Source organism: Panthera uncia (assembly GCF_023721935.1).
Source record: "Panthera uncia isolate 11264 chromosome C1 unlocalized genomic scaffold, Puncia_PCG_1.0 HiC_scaffold_3, whole genome shotgun sequence".
Lineage (NCBI taxonomy): Eukaryota > Metazoa > Chordata > Mammalia > Carnivora > Felidae > Panthera > Panthera uncia.
In genome coordinates, this window is record NW_026057584.1 from 81,456,404 (window position 1) to 81,476,030 (window position 19,627).

General features: G+C 37.0%; 1 protein-coding gene across 1 annotated transcript in view; it reads right to left on the minus strand.

The window, feature by feature from the left end:
- Nucleotides 1-11,921, minus strand: part of ACVR2A (activin A receptor type 2A) — an 83,469-nt gene extending 71,548 nt beyond the window's left edge. Inside the window, exon 1 of the mRNA XM_049616147.1 lies at nt 11,773-11,921. Within this exon, the coding sequence (XP_049472104.1) occupies nt 11,773-11,827 (55 nt within the window). The 5' untranslated portion in view covers nt 11,828-11,921. The remainder of the gene's footprint in view (nt 1-11,772) is intronic.
- Between the last annotated feature and the right edge of the window lie 7,706 nt (nt 11,922-19,627).

A 19,627-nucleotide genomic window follows, 5' to 3' on the forward strand; every position in this document is an offset into this window, starting at 1 on the left:
TGTGAGGTTATTCTAAGGCTGTAGTAGTGAAAGATAAGATCTGTGGACAAAAGATCAAAACCACCCTTCACTGATTCAAAACGTTAAAAGTATAACCAACACTCTTCTTCTCTGACCCTAATCTTTTAATTTTACTCCATCCTTCAGAAGTAAGCATGAGCTTGAATAGCTTATTCCTCAAAAAATCATTCTGATAGAGGCAGTTACTAGAAAAAATAGTACCTGACTGTCTGTTAGGCCCTCTCAGCAGTTAAAGCCTCCTAATTTAATTGTTTCTATTATTTCTAGCCCTCTCAGCAAACAGGCAGTTTCTATTTACATTTTAACAAACAATTAGCAATTAATTTCCTAATTCAACACCCAAACCAGATGTATGTATCTCTAAAGAAATAAAGAAGAGAATTAAAAAACGTCAGCTGGTAAGATTTGTTATGTAATATTTATGTAAAATGAAAGGATGATCAGGAGCTATTTAATCATTTTCCCCATCACATAGAAAGACATTTTACTCTACTTCTGAATGTCTACTGATCAAATTGCTTTACTATTATCATGCCTATCTTGTATAAGTTAGTTATCTCACAACTGCCTTTGCTCACTATTTACCATTCTCTTTTAACTTTGACTTTTCACTTCTCCCCATACCATTTTAAAGTATACTTACACAAGCAGTTTCAGGTCTTAGCTTAAATAAAAACACTTAGCAATTTCTATTCACAAATAATACACTATGAAATTCCACTACCAATTAACACAAAACCTACCAAACCAGTTATTTTTCAAGAACTACTTTAAGGTAATAATAAATAAAATGACCTATTTATAATATTTACAGGGTAAAACTACACTTCTTTATAGAAGATGGCTTACCAAAGACAGCTTTACCTGCTTCCATAATGAAAGAAACCAAATGAAAAGAGGCAGCCACCATTATACTTTTAAATTCAGTAAAGTTTAATGTTTCTTCTGGTTTTATCTCTGTGTAATAATACAGTTTTTCCTAGTCAGAGATGCTGCTGCTGAACTTCTGCCAATATAGAGTTGATTTCCCTGTGCCAAGCACTACCTCCCCCTCCTACCAACAGTAGAGGTTTGAAATCTTTCACAGATAAAAATATTCAAGCTAACTACTTAGAGGCCACAGCCCTGAATAAAAATAAGGACCCATAGTATTAACTATCCTTTCAGCCTTTATTGTAAGACCTCGATAACCTGTAAAGATATCAAACTCCTAAGAATTAAGATACAAAGTATGCTGTTTCTACCTCTGAATCTTCAACCATACCAACAGTAACTATGTTACATGTTTAAAACAATAAAGAGGTGATCTTGTGAAAATATAGGCATATGAAAAGGAGTAAAGTCAAAATTTCAGAGAACTAGAAATGGTTAGTAAATAAGAATATGAATTAGCAGATGTACAAAATCTAAATGTAGGCACTAGCCACAAAAATTCAATAAACTCTGGTCTGTGTTTTATTATCTCTTTTTTAAGAGTTTTCTTTTTTTTTTTTTTTTTTTTTGTTTCCTTGTGAGATGTTGTATTCAAAGTCCTCAGGTGCACAATAAGCCTATCCCTTCTTTTTAAGGAATAAGCAGGGCAAATATGAGGTGACTAAGAAAATCTGAGAGGAAGACTGGCTAAGTGTAGGCAAGTTTTAGAATACAGAGAATGTTCAAAGCTAGAAGGGTCTTGGAGAGTCTTTCCAGTTTAGGTTGATGTAACAGCCTCCTAATCTCACCTCTTCACTTCTACATATCTCCAACAGATTTTCCAGAGAGCTGCCAAAGTGATCTTAACACATAACCCAGATCCAGTTCCTCCTTAAAACTCTGCTTCCCACTGCCCTTTGGATTTTATTCTAACTCTTTCCCACATTATATCAAAGCCCCTGCATGATCTGGTCCCAGGCTATCTCTCCAGTCCCAAGCCTGCATTCACTTCTTCAGGCAGATAGACAAACATTTACTGAGCTTCTTTCTATTCTGTTCTGGAAACTGTGCATCCCCTGAGGGTACTGTAATAAAGGTGAGACCCCCCTCTTAGAGTGTACACTCCAGTAGTGGAAAGTGCAGATAGTAAATAGGCAGATAAACTAAGTAACTAGAGATTTGTGGTATGTGAAGTGAGGCGAATAAAGAGTTACCCTGTCAGGGCCCTGTTTGTTTCTGTCAGAACTCATATGATGATTTGTAATTATTTTTATTCATTTGGCTACTTACTTTAAGACTATAAGCTCCATAAGCACATAATCATATCTGTCTTGTTCAGTGCTGCATCCCAAGCACTTAGCGGTGTCTAGCATGTAGTTCAATATTTGTTAATAAATGAATACTTATTTCATCCTCTTTAATTTAGAGATGAGTAAAATGAAATCTTAGTGATTGCCAAGGTAAAAGAAGAGTAAGTAGCAAAGTAGGAATTTGAATGAGGCTCTTAAGTTTTAGTCCAAAATATTATACCACATTCAAAATACTGATCTCAAAACTTAAATGATTATGTTTTCAAAGCTTGCAGCTGTTACCCTATAAGAGACTTAAGAATCTTTCAAGACTTTACTTTTACATGAAAAATTTTGAAACACTTAAGGTTTAAGTGAAATTAAGAAAAATATTTTAAATTCCAATAAATAGAAATGAAAATGTACTCCAATGTTTCCTTTTAATGCATGCTGGAACAAGGAGACCTTAAAGAACTCTTCATAAAAAAAAAAAAAAAAAATTATCTGAATGTTCTAGATATTTCCTGGCTCCTATTTGGCACTCTTTAGTGATATTTTCTTTGGCTGAATCATTTAGTCAGAATATTATTTCATATTGACTGATAAGTAATTTACCAGCAAATTAAAAAACATATTCCAAGAAATGAATCTATATTTTTAAGTGTTTTTACAGATTATATTCTTAAAAATAAGACTTAAACACAGGTTAGAAGCTAATATGTGTATGTAACATCTACTATAAACCATTTACTGTTATGTGGCATGTTACTTCATTTAATACATCGTGGTTTACAAATTTAAAAAATTAATCTAAGAGGTTTAGAAACTTGCCAAGATCTCATAATTTGCCCTGCCCTGGTTTCTTAAAATAATGCTTTGGAGCAAGCTTGACTTATCATGTATAGTCATAAAGATGTGAAGACCCACAGATATTTCCTAATAAATGTTTCATTTCTATAAAGTATATATTATAAAGTTCGAAATCTTAAGTAGGAAAATTCCTTTCTCAAAGCTTTATATATAGATAGGCTTATTTTTATTACAATATGTAAAGATGGTTCATTTTTCAAATCTTTTAAAAAGCAACCACTCCCTAATGGGAATTTCTAATAATTATCTTATTGCTTTACTTTTCTTCAGCAAGTTAGAGAATAAAATGATTCCCAATGTAACAAGAGCTACTAAGAAAATAGTTAACTGAAGAAAAAAGTGCTTTTATCTAGTCCAAAAGAATGATATTGAAAAGGTTTAGGATTCAGACATGAACAGCATATATCAAGTCAGTCAGAAAAGTTTCTAAATCTACTTATACAGAACCAAGATCTACTGTGAGGAAAATGCCTCACGAAGATTTCAAAGAATATAATCTGAATGGCCAGCATGAGCAATAATTGCAATTACTGTAATCTGACCATTATTTAAATACAAACAACATATTGAGCCACGAGTGCTTAGAATTCTTTAACTATACAATGAAGACTTTTCCATCATACAGTGTCTCTGCCCCTGTAAAAGAATATCACACATACTCACGTTTCCTATGTACTCTTATTATTCCAAATCTATGTCTGTATTTTCATTTGTGCTTATAATCTAAATCCGTATCTGTCTTTAGAATCTCTTTAGTTATGAAAATGCACCCTATTTTCTCCTGGTTTATTTCCTTACCAATTTTATTTAGTAGTGCTACCAAATTGCTCTTCTATATTCCACATTTTTATATATTTGAAACATCCTCAAGATCTGTATCATCCACTCCTATCCCCTCTTAGTTTTAATTACCTTTCATCTGATTGAACCCCCTTGACTAAGATTGTTTTACTTCTTCAAGCAATTATAAACATCTTCTCATCTCATAAATCTCTTCCTTAGAGTTAGTCAAAATTCCTTCATTTCAACTTGCCTTCCATCATGGTCAGGTTTACTGTCAAATGTTCTCTGTGTTAATGATACTATTTTGTACATTTTCCTTCATATTAAGATGAACATCCCTCTCAACTACCTGCCAAGATTATTTTTTTTCCCTATTATTAGGATCTATCTACGTCCTCCAGCAAGCCTTTCTTGGTGGGGGGGGGGGGGGGGGGGGGGGGGGAATCTGAACTCTTCAAAATTACAATCTAATTTTGTTTTAACACCTTTATGTGTGCTTAATTTATCCTGCGAATCCAGAAGAGAAAACAGCTTAGACAGAGCAGGTCCATGTTCTCCCTTAGGAAGAGTTTTCCCTATATTCTGTACATAAGTACACATTCTCTATTGTAGATTAAATAATGAGCACATTTTTCAGCTCCCATATTTTTCACTGCACATATTTACTTTGTAGTTTCCTTCTCTAGTCAGAATATTGGGTGGAGAGAATAAGGAATTGTTGAGCTAGGTAGGTCACTATTTCTTAGGAGGTTAGAACCCATTAGTTGATCACTGAATTAATTAATGGATCACAACAAAAAAAATAGTGAAATAGAATATAAAAATAAATAAAAGTCTTACACATAGTACAAGTTCACAAAAATATTTCTAATACATATACATATTTATGTTTAAGGGAACTGAGTCATGATGCAATGTGTCATTTCTTATTGTGAGTTATAGTCAAAAAAGCTGAAAGTCACAGAACTTGATTCTCTCTAAGATGCCTTCGATATCTCTGCAATTCCAATTACATTAAAATATTTAGTCTAAGGATCAGAAACACAGCATTTCAAAAAAATGAAGAGAACTTAAGGACAGCAGCAAAACAACAACCAGCAAAATCATTTTTTCTTAATAAAATATCACTATTAAACTCTAACCTTAGGATTATAGAATCATAAAGCTTTTAGAGACAGAAAAAAAGTTCAGGAATAATTAATCCAAGTTTATTGCTTTAGTACATAAAAGAAAATTCAGGCCCAGAAATTAAAAAATTTCACTTCATTCATTCACTAAACATTTGCTCAGCACCTAATGTGTGCCAGATTCTAGGACTGGGTCTGTAGATAAAGAGGTCTTCGGAGAGCTCATAGTCTAAAGTGTATACAGGCAAATAAACATTTGCAATAATTGCTGGAATCAAGATCATTTAGAAGAATAGAAAGTAACTAGCTCAATCTGGGTTGGGTGGCAAAAAAAAAACCTGCTTCCAAAGAGGGGATATTTCTCAGTCGTAAAAATTTAGGAGTTAGCCAGGTAAAGGACGAAGAAACAACATATACAAAGGTACCATACTGATACACAATAAAGGAGGACACATTCAAAAAACTGCAAGTCAACTTTGTACAGCCGGAATATAGGACTCACACTAAGGAGGAGCCACATCAGAATACCTAGTATTTATGTGATATTTAATCTTCAAATTACTCTCTCAGGGAGGCACTGTTAATATACCCATTTTGTAGATGACAAACTGAAGCACAAAAAGTGAAGTGATTTGCCCAAGGTTAAACTGTGAAGCCAGGATGTAAACCAGGGAAATATAACTCCCTTAGCCAACCAATATACTAACATGTTAGAGAAAACATACAGGAACCAATGATAAAACACCATTCTAAGTACATGCCATTCCAAGACTTTGGGTTTCATGCTAAAGGTGACTCACAGTGAAACATTTTAAGTAGGAGTGACATATTTAGATTTATCTTTTAATGAGATCAATCTGGAAGTCACATGTGGATGGAATGGAAGAGGAAGTAGTGACAAGATCCTAGGTAGTCTTAACTAGAAAAGTGCAACAATAATTCAGGTAAGAGAAATGATGAATGAGCTGGACAGTGGCAGTGCTGGCACCAGAACCAAAGTCCACTGACGCCACGACCACATTCTTGTTCAGTATCCATAAGAACCTCCGATTTTTTTCCTTTAAGCCCACCATTTAACAGTTTTTAAAAATCGAACCTCAAAGACAATACATTTCCTTTAGATCCCTTTATTAAATGTGACTACTAGATGCATTTGGGTATATGCAAGTGCCTAACAGAAATCCAGTTGGAGAATGACGGAAAGTCAATTGCTATCTACAGTAGTTTTCTTACCTCTTGACTTCTCCTTCTCCTTCCCCTATACACTATTCCTGGAACTTTCATGTTCAATAGTCAATTTGAAATCAATGTTCTGTCTAGACATGACTATCATAAACTAACAAAATTAAATCTACCACAGAGGAAGTCTGATGTGGTTCCAGCTGTAGCAATAAATATATTCTCTGGTCTGGTCAAATTTTGGCTTAACCAGAGATGATGAATGAATAGTAACAAAAGACAGACTTTCTGAAAAAAACAAAGAGTTAAAGAAAACCAGAATATTAAAAAGGGTGTAAGAGCAATCTACAGTTCAGGTCATTTGATTCCAAGAGAGTAACACTACTCCCAAGTGTAAGTGTGTGTGTGTGTGTGTGTGTGTGTGTGTGTGTGTGGTATTCCAGAAACCAACAATTTAAAGAACAGTGGAAAAGACTATCTGGTTAATTCTCAAACATCCTAAATTGAACCTGTTTTCATTTAAACCATGGGTGTGCCCTCTTGAGCCACCCCTGATGCTAAGCAACAAGTGGGTTCCACAAGCAAGCAGCCTATAGTTTAGGGAAGTACAGAAGGAACAGTGGGGAGCGGGCCGGGAAGAGAGTAAACAAAGAAGGCAGAAAGTGGAAAGGGAACAGAAGAGATTATAAATTACAGAATATGGAATAAAAAGTGAAGGAGTACTAGTGACCCCAATATCAAACACTGCTAACCTTACTTTGACAAGTAGCAACATAAAAGAGCATGAAAAGACAAATTTAAATCACAGATTTCTGAGACACCAAAGATGAGATATGAGAGTACACTACTTACAAAAGTAAAAAAGCAACAAAATAGTTTTAGAATCTAAAGGAACATTTAGAGATTATTAAAATCTCATTTGGTTTAGTTATGCTTTACTTCTCATGAAACAAGGAGTCTGGTAAACCCAAAAGGTAAAAATGTCAATAGTACCAGAGATATATATGTATGGGGAAGTGTTACAAAGATAGTATAAGGCGTATTTGCATACTTGTTGTGGGAGAGATTTCAGAATTTTTCCTTTCACTGGTGTAGTGCCACTTAAACTTTTTCACTTTAATCCTTACCTGGCTGGTTAACTTCCTTAAAACCAGATTTCAAAACAAAGTAAGCACTTATTAATTATGGTCAAATTTTAACCTTAAAAAGGACAAGGGTCTGTGATAGAGCACAGAATATTAATTAGTATACCCTACATGAGCCTAATGATAACCAAAACCCAGCCAATGGTTCTTCAGAAAATTATGTAATTAAGAAACTACTTTAAAAGTTTCTTCAAATTGGGGCACGTGGGTTGCTCAGTCCAGCGTCTGACTCTTGATTTCAGCTCAGGTCATGATCTTAGGGTCATGAGATGGAGTCCACGTTGGGCTCCACACACAGTGTGGAGCCTGCTTAAAATTCTCTCTCTCCCTCTCTCTCTGCTTTCCCCTGCTCGCGCATGCACGCGCGCACACACACACACACACACACACAACACACGCTCGCTCTCTCTCAAAAATAAATAAATATTTCTTCAAATTAAAGTTATCTAAAAAAGATGAAATACCCTTTTAAAAAACCCTGAATTTATACTCTGAAACCTTTCACAGACATTTAACAGTAAACATATTTCTTCCATATAAAACTTACAGGCACCATGTTCATCTCTTTCTCTCACACATAATCCTGTTGCCACCACACAGTCCAGACACTGATTTTAATAAGGATAAAAGGAAATATCCTTAAAGATGATTATTACAGCAAAGACACTACTGGATCAAAAGCAAATATAATTAAACTTGATACCTTGACCAATCATTCATCCTATTCACGAATATACAGTCTTCATGGACTCTCCATCATAGCAAAGTGATTGGAGAGTTTATTCGTAAGTCAACAAAATATTTTCATTAAAGTATAATAAGATGAAATAATGTGCATACCTATAGTCTGTTTCTCTAATATAATCATTCTAATTTTAAAAGATAAAAGATGAAAGCTCTCAATACAAGGTCACCTAGAGATCAATAACATGTACTTGTAAAATTTGGATGATTGACCGTGGGAGAGGAAAGCAAAGCCCTTTTACTAATATACCCATGCTTTCAAAAATGAAAAGTTTAAAATAAGCCTTCTTATTGTCAATACTATTGACATTTTGAGCCAGATAACCCTTCACTTCGGAAGGCTGTCCTGTTCATTATGAGATGATTAGCAGAATCCCTGCCCTTTACCCACTAGATGCTAGTAGCACACCCTCCCCCACAATTGTGACAAGGAAAAATGTCTTCAAAGGCCCCCTGGGGGGAGAGGTGCAGGGGCAAGGAGCAAAAGACACCCAAGCTTGAGAACTACTGTCTTAGAAAAAAATTCAAAATGAATTAGTAGGAGAGAGAGAGTTTATTTTGTTTCTCTTATGGTCTTAATGTTCCAATATATTATATTTGAATTTGATCACAGACTAGATTTAAGAGATTCTGCCTGTAGAAAACAAAGCATTTAATATCTATCACTTGTTAGCCAAAGTTCAGAAGAGTCCCAGAAGATTCACTGTACTGCCAATTCTCCCTCCAACTGCACATACACTCACTCACAGAAACACACACGGGCCACACACACACACACACACACACACACACACACACACACAGTATTGTCTAACTGAAGTGAAGGAAATGCAGATAATTACTTTATTTCCAGTTCTTATTTCATGGAATATATGGACCAGACTCCTTCAGCTCTCACAGAAATCCAAACAAATTCTCTACTTATACAGTACAATTCAAATGCCACAATAGCTGCATCATTCTAGGTAGGATAAACCTAAGTACTAGAACAAGTATTAAACTCAGCTTCACAGTTTAAGGAATTATGAAGAAAGATACAAATTAACCACAATGCTTTAAAAACATACAAATAAAAATCTAAGAAATAGATCTGTGTTTTGAAACAGAATCTGAGGAAAGATAAGGAGAATGAAAAAATTCAAATACAAAAGGAAGCTGAAGGCATTTGAGGATGAAGGAAAAACTCCAAAATGTTTCCCGTGGAATTACAGAAAGAAATTACATATTTGGCCATATTCTACAAGAACGCAGAATATGCAAAATCAGTCTGCAAAATCAGTCTCCAGTATATATAACACAGGATAGAAACTGAAAAATCAAAGTCCACAAAATACTAAAGAAAACAATAAACGTCCATCCAAAAATCCTGAAATACAAGAGCTCTTTACCACCATTTCTCATTTGCTTAAAAAAAAAAAAATCCAGAAACTAAAAACTGACAACTTGAAAAATTTTTTAATTCACATAAAAATAGCCATCCTCATGCTTCCAGCATGCCAAATTTACATATTACACAGAAAAATCAATTAGGAAAAGAAACATAATAATTTTTTAGAGTATATTTGATTCATAACAAAAGCCTTTTAAAAAAATCAGATATTTTAAGTACTAAAAATCTTCATACATAAACATGGATTAAAGTCTTTCAGATGATTTCAATGATCTTCAGTAGAATTATATTTTAGTTCAACTAGGAATTTTTATTTGAAAAATAAACTATGCAACAATATTTAGTAGCAATTTTATGTAATTCTGTGTGCTATATATATATATATCTATATGCTCTAGAGCAACAAAATTACTGTATTTTAAAATTTTAGTTATTAACCTCTTGGCCCAGTTAAAACGATCCTACAAAAAAACTAATGCTCAATTCTTTTTACTTCCAAACCAAGCAGAGGAAGCTGTAAGATCTGTAGCGACAGCGTGCTTTTCCAGAAGTAATACCTTGAGACTGCTCAAGAATAACCTCCTTCACCAATTAGTGTGACTCAGGTGGGTTTGGGAGGGAATAATGTCCACAATTCCTTGGTCAGTGGCCATGATGCCCCTCCTCCTCAAGGGCAGGAGATCAGAGAAAGGGATTTGAACAAGAGGAGTTTACCAACCAGAACATACAGAACACAGGATAAAGAGTACTACGGGAAAAATAAAAACTACACAGTTAAGTCATGTCACAAAAGCAAAAGGTTTAATGTTATCAAGGTATTCATTCATTTCAGAGACACCATTGTTTATCTTCTTCCCCAAACCGTGCACAAAAAGAACTGTCAGCCTGCCTTAAGCATGTTCCTTCTTCCATTTAAACAGACATGATTCTTTGGTTAATCTCTGGCAATGATCGCCATTTCACAACACATTTAGCCCACCCGGAACTGATCAATACCACTACAGACATAAGACTAGACTTTATCCATTTATTAACCACAAGGAAATGTACCATTCAGCAAAATTCTATACATTACAAAAGATTCTATTAAGGGGGGGGGAGGGTTGGGAGGATGGACACACACACATACCACAGAGGTACACAAAGAAAAGACTAACACCCTCTAATTTCCCTGTAGCAAACGAGATAAAGACATGGCCATGAAACCTGTCAATTCGTTTCCCCCCCCTATAATTCTGTCACAACCTAATAACTGAATATTGAATTTTATGATAAACAGATCCATTGTGACTTTAAAATTGTTTCATCTATCAAACAAACTCTCCTGTTGTGTACATTTGCACCTTTGAGCTAGATGATATATTCATTTACAGAATTTCAAATACAAAGGACTAGATAGTTTTCCAACCACTGGTTGCAAGCATAGAACGTTCTCACAAAATCAAAATTTCAAATATAAAAGGACCAAATTATTCTTCCAACCTTGGGCAAAACCTATTTTATGATTATAGTGTATTTGACAGTATGAACAATCTCAAATGGCTGCTCTAAACCAAAAACAATGCTTCAATACAACGCGTTTAAAATAAGTATTCCGTAGGTAAGCAAAATCTATGCCAGAAAAGAGCACATAAATGGTGGTTGAAAGCCAGCACATTACCAACACACAGAGGCATACCTCTCCAGCACTGGGTTATTGTTAATACTCCAACAACAACAACTACAACTATTTTTAACACTGCTGGACAGTGAAGTTGAAGAAAACGTAAAGGGAGACCCAGATGAAATTGCTGATATGATGCATTGTTTCTCACGGTCAAAATTAAGTAACAACTGGCTTGATCTCTGTCGTGATAGTCACTGGTGAAGCACTAATTAAAAGCCAATTAAAATAAAACACCCTTATTTTGGAGAATGCCACAGTAAATGACATTCCAGAAAACGCCTTTCGGTTCTCAAACCTTTGCATAGATTGTCACTTGTGGTATCTGTGGCTTAACTGCAACCCAACCAGCGCTGTCATCCAGTGTTATGGCCACAAACCATGACTTTCTCACTTCCACAACAGAGCAGTCACTCTTATCAGTTCGCCAGCCTAACTCTAGACGAGAAAAATTCACGGAGGTTTCCAGATCACAATCAGACCTGGGGGGTCGCAGCCGAGGGGCTCCGGGTTGGGGAAAACCTCCCCAGGCTCCACTGGAGCTCGCCGACCCAACAACAACCTCGGCCAACAACAACCGCGGCCGCCAGCAGCGGCGGCAGCGGCAGCAGCAGCAGCAGCCCCGCCGCGCCGGGCTCCATGCACCTACCTGAAGAACAAGAGATAAGAAAGACGGCAAACGCCAACTTTGCAGCAGCTCCCATTTTCCCGAGGCTCCGAGGAATCCGTAGGAAGTTCTCGCTAGATATCCAGTTCCCTGGGTCTTCCTCGGAGACAAACCTCCTGGTGTAAAATCAACCGTCATAAAACATATTCGGAAGCCCCGACCAAAAAAAACGTTCACGGGGTTAAGAAGAAAAAAAAAAAAAAAAAGAGAGAGCACAACAATAAAAAAAAAAAAATGCACCACGGGGGAAAAACCGCCACACACACGCACAACACACAAAACCAAACAACGAAAAGCCAACAACAACAAAAGCGGGTTTAAATCACTGTCAAAATCACTGTCAGCTCCGCTCGCCTCTTGGGTCTCTCGGAACAAAACGCCAGGCTGAGGCGACGAGGAGGCGGCGGCGTCCGCTGCCGCCCGGACAGTCCGGGAACCGAGCTGGGTCCGACGTCCGGACCGACCTTCAACCCGGACACCCAAAGTCCGCGGACCACTGACGGCCGAGCTCACGGCCGTGGCGGCCGAGGCAGCTGCGGCGCGGGGAAGGAGCAGCGGGCGGCGGCGGCGGCAGCGGTGCAAGCGGCGGCCAAGTTCTGGTCCAGGCTCTGGCTCCGGCTCCGGGCTCCGGGCTCGGCCGCGTTTTCGGTCCCCTGGCCTCCGCCGGCCCCGCCCCCCAGACTTCCGGTTCCGGCCCGAAGCTGGAAGCCAGGCACCGCGGAGAAACGCTCCGCCGCGGCGGCGGCGACGGCGGCGGCGGCAGCGGCGGCCGGGCGCAGCGCGCGTGCCGGGCCGGGAGCGCGAGGAGATTGTCGGGGAAGCGAGGCGGGAGCGGGGGAGGGGTGAGTGCGAGGGCGGGGCCGGCTGGAGGGCGAGGAGGCGGGGCGGATGGAGGCTCGATACCGCGAGGCCTCGGCGTCCGGCCTGCTGGGCCTGCTGGGCTGCGGGGCTCGAGTGGGTGGGTGACTGGATGCGATCGGGGACCCGGAGCACCTGGTTTTCTACTCGCGCACCCCGCTGGTCTCTTTGGAGCGTACATTCGCAAGATCAGTGGGAGCCCAAGAGGAACAGGAGCCTGAGGCAGGGCGGGTGGCCAGTGACTCCGACGGGCGTCTGCGGCACCCTGTCTTTCCTCTGGGGGGACGCCTCGTCCGCACGGAGGCGCGGAGGAAGCCGGGGTGAGCCAGTCCGAGCGGAGCTCAGTGCGCGCGAGCTGGTGTCTGTGCCCCCAGTCTTAGCTCCGCGTCCCAACCCTGTAGCTACTGCTTAAGCGTTTTGTCTTTTGGCTAAAAAAGAAGGGGAAAAACTCGTGGAGGATGGGCTGTCAACCCGGTCAGGATATCCATGGCAGTTATCACCGTGTGCAATTTGAGTGCATTCCCACCATCCCTTTTATACACAAAGCATTGTGTTGAGAACTCTTCTCCACATAATAGGTTCGCAAATACTTATTACGTGCCGAAGAGGAAACCTGATTTCGATCGACATGTTTGATGGTCAGACAAGTATTTACTTTTTCAAATTTTAGTTCTTTTAGGACTTATTTTTACCCCTTAATACGAGTTGATGGCTTACAAGGTGCTGTGCTGGAGGCACGGAATGGATCCTAAATGCAAAAACAGGATCCCTACCTCAAGGAACTCACAGTATTTGCTATACTTGAAGTTGGCTACAAAATACAAACTTAAAACAGTATTAAAGGTACTACCTTTCTCATTTACCACACTTTAGCGAGCTCCGTGAAGGTAGGAATCTTACGTCTTCTCCATTTTATTATGCCTGCACTCAAAGTGTCTAGCATGTGATAGGTGTATAATTGTATGGATGACTAGGGGATTATTGCCTTTTTTTTAAGTGCAATATTCTTGCGTGTATTCTATAAATTTGGGGGTTTATTAATAAAGAATAATAAAACAACTGTACTGTACGGCTAACTCATGTTTTACTGGTGGTTTACTGATTCCCACATTTTTCCCACAAAGCCAAGCCTTCTCTCTTGTATTCACATTTTATTTTTCTCTTCCTCTAAATTACTCTATATTTCTGTCTATTAAGTTCATCCTGTAATTATCTGCCCATTTCTACAACTTGTCAAGGTTATTAGTAATTATTGTGACTCTTTAAACTCTCTCCAAGATTTCCAGTTCTCAAGTTGTGGTGCTCAGAATTTGACTGATATTGTGCAAGAGTTAAGAAAAGTCCCAAGTTGGTCTTCAGGGTGTCTAAATGATCTCATATTATGTAATTCTCTGAACTTTATGAGCTGGTCAGAGGAATAAATATAAACCTTCTTGCATTCTCCAGTTGCACTAAAAGTTGCCACTAATGTTTCTGGAAGCGAAGAGTGTATTTAATTCATTCAGGAATTTGATGTCGGTTATACCCTGGATCAGGCCTCACTGTTGTCTTATCTCTGCATCACTTCCATATTTCTTGAATTGTGAAATCAGAGCAAGTGGAATAACTGGAATAACCAGTAATAGGACTAAAACTTGAAAATATATTCCTTATCTAACCACCTAAATTTGCCAGTAAAAGAATGTAAGAGAAGGTGGAAATTATTTTTCTGTAGTATGAAAGAGGAGCAACAAGTCCACGTACACACTAGAAGACTATTCTTCTCTAATAAAGAGTTTAACCCCATGGGAGAAGTTATTAATATCCAGTAACAGTAGTTACCTATTTTGTTCCTAAAATCCCCCATCCTCTGTATATTTTTAAAAATTCAAAAATAATTTAACCTAGTAAGACATGAGAGAATGTGACTAATTCCCACTGGAATTCCAAAGGTTAAAAAGAAGACAAAGGTAGCTGCAGCTAACCCTACTGCCCCTCTTTCTTTCCTATTTCTAGAATCACTTTTTGTTAATCTACATATCCAACACCTCCCTAACAGTGCAATCTGCACAAACTGAGGAAGAAAGGAAGGAAGGAGAAGAAAGGGAAAGGAAACATGAATTCTGGTCTGCCAGAGCATTAGACAATTATGTATTAAACATCTTTAGCTAACACCACTCAATCTCCATGCCTGAGACCTGGTCTTCTATTCACTCTAATGCTGGAATTTCAAGTCCAGAGTTCAGACAAGAAGTTCAATTGAACTGCAAGTTTTTCCCAGCTGGAGGAATCTTGAAAGGCCAATTCAATCTAGAAATTCAAGTGTATGTTGGCTAGATGAGGATACAGAGGTAAACAAGTGTCATAGACTGCTTCCAAAATAAAGGACAATTGATTTTTTATGCTAGAAACTCATATGGCTCTAAAAGGTATGGAGTAAGTTTAAATCTTCAGCTCTGAAATAGAGCTGGAATTGAATTAGGTCAGATTTGAACGTACCTTTGAGATTGGGTGGTATGCCATATATTGTGAAGAAACCCACTGTAATGTACTCACTTGCCTTTGGACATACCAACAGCCACATATAAATTAAGCATAGACATGCCAGATCTCTCTTCCTTTATCGTCAGTAAAATGACTAAATTCTTTGGAGTATGAAGGATGTTGAATTTCCCTAAGATGAAGGATTTAAAAATATTTCTGCTGCTTTCGATATACTCTAAAAGTATATATTTGTGTAACTATGTGAAAGTATACTATAAAGGTACTATAAAAGTCTTCTCCTGTGTTCAGATAACATGGATGTTCCTGAAGTGGCATAAGTAATGAATTTTTCATATACCAATGCTGTAAAGCATAGTACATGGGGAAAATCTTGGTAACTTGGTAAGTCAAAGGAAGGCAAATAATAGCATATCTTCTATGAACATTCTCCTCTCCCTAAATGCTCAAGGTGGAAATGAAATTCCCCATATCCTAGCTTTTGCTACTGCTACTCCTCTCTTTTTACTTAGATCTAGGCATAGCATTGCAGTATGTCAATGGTGGGGTGTAAGGGGAGGAAATAATGAGAATATAGATGTGGGAATGGACGTGGGACAAAACATGAAGGCAGAATATTTTAAGGCAGGAAAATGAGTTAGGAAAGTTAGGAAATACTAGCTGTGGTGGAAATAATGTATCCAGCACTTTGATAAAAAGGCTATACTAACCAGTAGTAATAGAATCCTCAACAACCAACTGGTTCTTGTGTAACATCCCAAGGGTAAATTTTGACTTTTCTCCCACTCTCATGTCCTTCAAAATCCAGAGGTATTTTCCCACCCTCCAATTTATATTCATGACTACAGGGACTTAGTTTTCTGTTTTCATAGTTTTATAACTTTTTTTCAACTAATTTTCTAACTTTTATTTCTAAATTGTATGCCTATGTTATACATCTTATGGCTTTTATTTTGTTTTCTATTTTACTTCTAATGGTTTTCAACTCCTCTTTCTATAACAAAGGCTACATGCGCTTTGAGATATAGTGAATAAATCAATCCCAATGACCCCAGTCATTCATTCAAGTTGGAGTAAAACAACACTACTCAAAAATGCAGTTCTCAAACCAGCGTTGGCTCAAACTCTTTGTTATGATCTTCAATGCGATTGGCATAGACATTGACAACATTCAATTAAAAAGTTTTATAGAAACTTAAAGAATAATGTTAAGTCTGTGGAAGTTAAAAATAATTGGGCTTATATTTTGTTTTTTTTATTTCGTGTTTTTAGCAATTTAGTTTTATTGTATTTTATAAAAGTCTCATAGATGGGAAAATCACCATAGATCATTTGAAAGGACTGGAGTGGAAAATAGGCTATATACCTAAGACTGTCTCAAAAATAGTGCTTTCCATCCATTTTAACAAATGTTTAAGATCTTAAATAAAGCTTTGATGGTTATGGCCCTAAAATTGTCTCTAATGCAAGACTGCATAAGAATCAATCATTTTCATCACATTGTCCATCTTTATCTGTGGTATTCATTTATTCCACAAGTAATTATTAGCTACAGGGTCTGTCCTAGGTGTTGGTTGTATAATGATAAAAGAAGTGGATATCATCTCTTCCCTCATTTAGCTTACAGTATCATAAGGAAGATGGAAAAATAGCAAGTAAACAAGTAATTGTCAAGTGGGAAAGATTATGTATAAAAGCAGACAGGATGCTGAGATAAGGAAGAGTGGTGGAACTGGAGAGGAAAAAAGGCATTATTTAGAATAAATCAGGAAGGACCTACTAAGGAAGTCGTATTTAAACTGAACCCACAAGACGAAAAGGAGATAGCCATGAATCGAGCTAGTTAAGGAGGAACAGTATGTACAAAGCCTGTAATGTATTCCAGAAATTGAAAAGAGGATTTCATGGCTATGAAGACAGTGGTATGAATAAGGAGAAACAGGAATTCAGGCCCCAGACCATGCAATATCTTATAGACAGAAGTAAAGTCCTTGGATTTTATTCAATGTGAAGCATCAAGCCATTGGACAGTTTTAAGTAAGGGAGTTCTAGCTTAGGTCTTTAAAGATTATTCTTGCTCTTATATGGAGAACAGGTTGTAAGAAATTACCAAAGAAAGCAGAGACCAGTGAGAAAGGTGTCACAGTAAGTCAGGCAAGAGATTATGGTACTATGAACTAATATGGAAAGAAGCAGACAGATTCAAGATATAATTTGGAAGAAGAATCAACAGGATTTACTGATGAATTGGATGACTGCTACTTTTTTCTTAAGCAAAGGATCAGAGATAGTGTCATTGGTTGAGATGGTGAATATTTAGAGGGAGAGATATAGAAAAGGAAGCAGAGAGATGAATAATGAAAGAACTCAATTTTGAAAATGTTAAATCTGAGATGACCGCAAGACATCTGAATAGAGATGTAAAGTAAGTAAGCATTTGGATGTGACTGAAGTTTCACGGAACGGGCAATCCTACAGATACAAATTTAGGAATTATCAGCACATAAAAGGTATTTAAGTCCATGGGAATGAATAAAAGTGTTTAAGTAGAGAGGGGACAGAGAGAAGAAATTTAGCAAATGGAAGATAAAGAGCCAGGAAAGGGGATGAAAAAGTAACAGCCAGAGAGATGAGATAAAAACTGAGAAAGATGTCATACAGATGATTGAGTTCTACCTTGGTTGGGTTTGTTAAGTAAGTGATTTTTGAGTAAAAGAAAAACAAGAAAGTTATAGGAATTGTATTGAAACACTGAATAATGGAATTTGAGTTGGACAGGAGAAAATGCAATCTAGAAGAGGCTGTTGTGGGTAGAGTTGTGACAGGAGCAATGGATTAGAAGGCTGACACCATTTGGACTCATTGCCTTCTGGCTGATATTTAAGCAAGTGAGCTAGGATAGGAACTATTATCTAAGAATAAGAATTCAAGGTTTTGGAGGGGAGTTGTGTCTGTGATGACAGTGGCCAGGGAGTTACCAATGCAGTGATAGAAAAAAATTGTGACTGGCAGTGGATTCAAAATTGGATGTTAAAGCATCCAGTGAGCTGAATGGGTCATTTCTAAGGAGGTGGAAACTACTTAGAATGGTGACAAATATTAGACAAGGGAGTAAAAACATTAAGACTTCAAGAATACAGAGATCTTTCTTGGAGGCTATTAGATGACAGCATTCCTCAATGTTATCTCCAACAAGACAAATGGTTTTCAAAGTGTTTTGTTATACATACTTACTTGATTTTCATTACAACTTTGTTAAATAGGTAGCCTTGATGATATTATTGCCATTTCATAGATTAAAAAAAATGAGTCTCAGTCTAGTACCAGTGCACTAGAAATAGTTATAAAGAGATACATGGTAAAGAAAGTCAATTTATTGTCCTCTATTTTAAATTAAACTCAAATTTGTGAAAAAAAATTGAGGGTGATTTATTAAATTTTTAAAGGCATTCTTTTTAAGGCTTCCTTTCAATGGCACCTTTCCTATATACAAGTATTTTGAAAATTTCTCTGTATTAAAAAAAAAAAAGATTATCTTTACATTTTTTCAAAAGCGTATATTATGCAAAGTAAGGTAAAGTACCAGGCAAAGGAACTATCCGAATATTTGCTCCTTTTTATGATATGGTGAGAGCATTTTTTAAAAAAATCTGTGCTGAGATAAAATTATCATAAAATTTAACAGTAATTATTATTACAACTCCATTCTAGAGAATTATAAGAAAATGAAAAGAGTGGATGTAAGTTTATTGTTATTGTGTGTAAAAGTGAATTTTTGCACTGAGGCAATAGAGAGTAATACATGTGTATGACAAATAATACTCTTTACAATTAAAAAAACAATGGGTAAAGAAAAATTATTTTTCACTTTATTTCTAAAAAATTTTTGTTTTCTCAGGCTAAACAACACTGGATTTTCCCATCTGTTTAAGCATGCAAATTAAAACACTTAGCTGCACTTTATTGTGCTTCATTTTAACTTAGATCAGAAGAATTTTAATCAAAGCAATACTGAGGCTTTGGGGGGAACTGAATTGTAGGAACACTTGTAGTAATTTTAACTGGTCAAAATATATTGTACACATTTCTTTATATTCAAAATTAGTTATTACTACCTACTCATTCAAATAAGTGATCATTTTATCCCATTTTTTAGGTGAACAAATACAGAGGTTAAATGTTTTGCCCAGGGACATAAATTGAATCAGTAGTAGAAGTAGGATTATAACTCCAAACTACTGACTCAAAGCTTAGTCCAATGAGCCATGCTGTTTCTCAAGTAGTAAGCATATTAATTGTCCCTCCAAGCAGGAAACCGAGCTCTAAATGGAGCATGTCCCATCCAGAAGACCTACACAACATAGTAAAGAGACCTATTTCTTTCACTTGAAAAAAAATAACAAAAAAAAATAAAAACAACTTACATACTGAAGCGTCGGACTTACCTTTCTGCAGAGAGAAAATATATGTTATGAATTCAAAAAGTAATACAAAATAT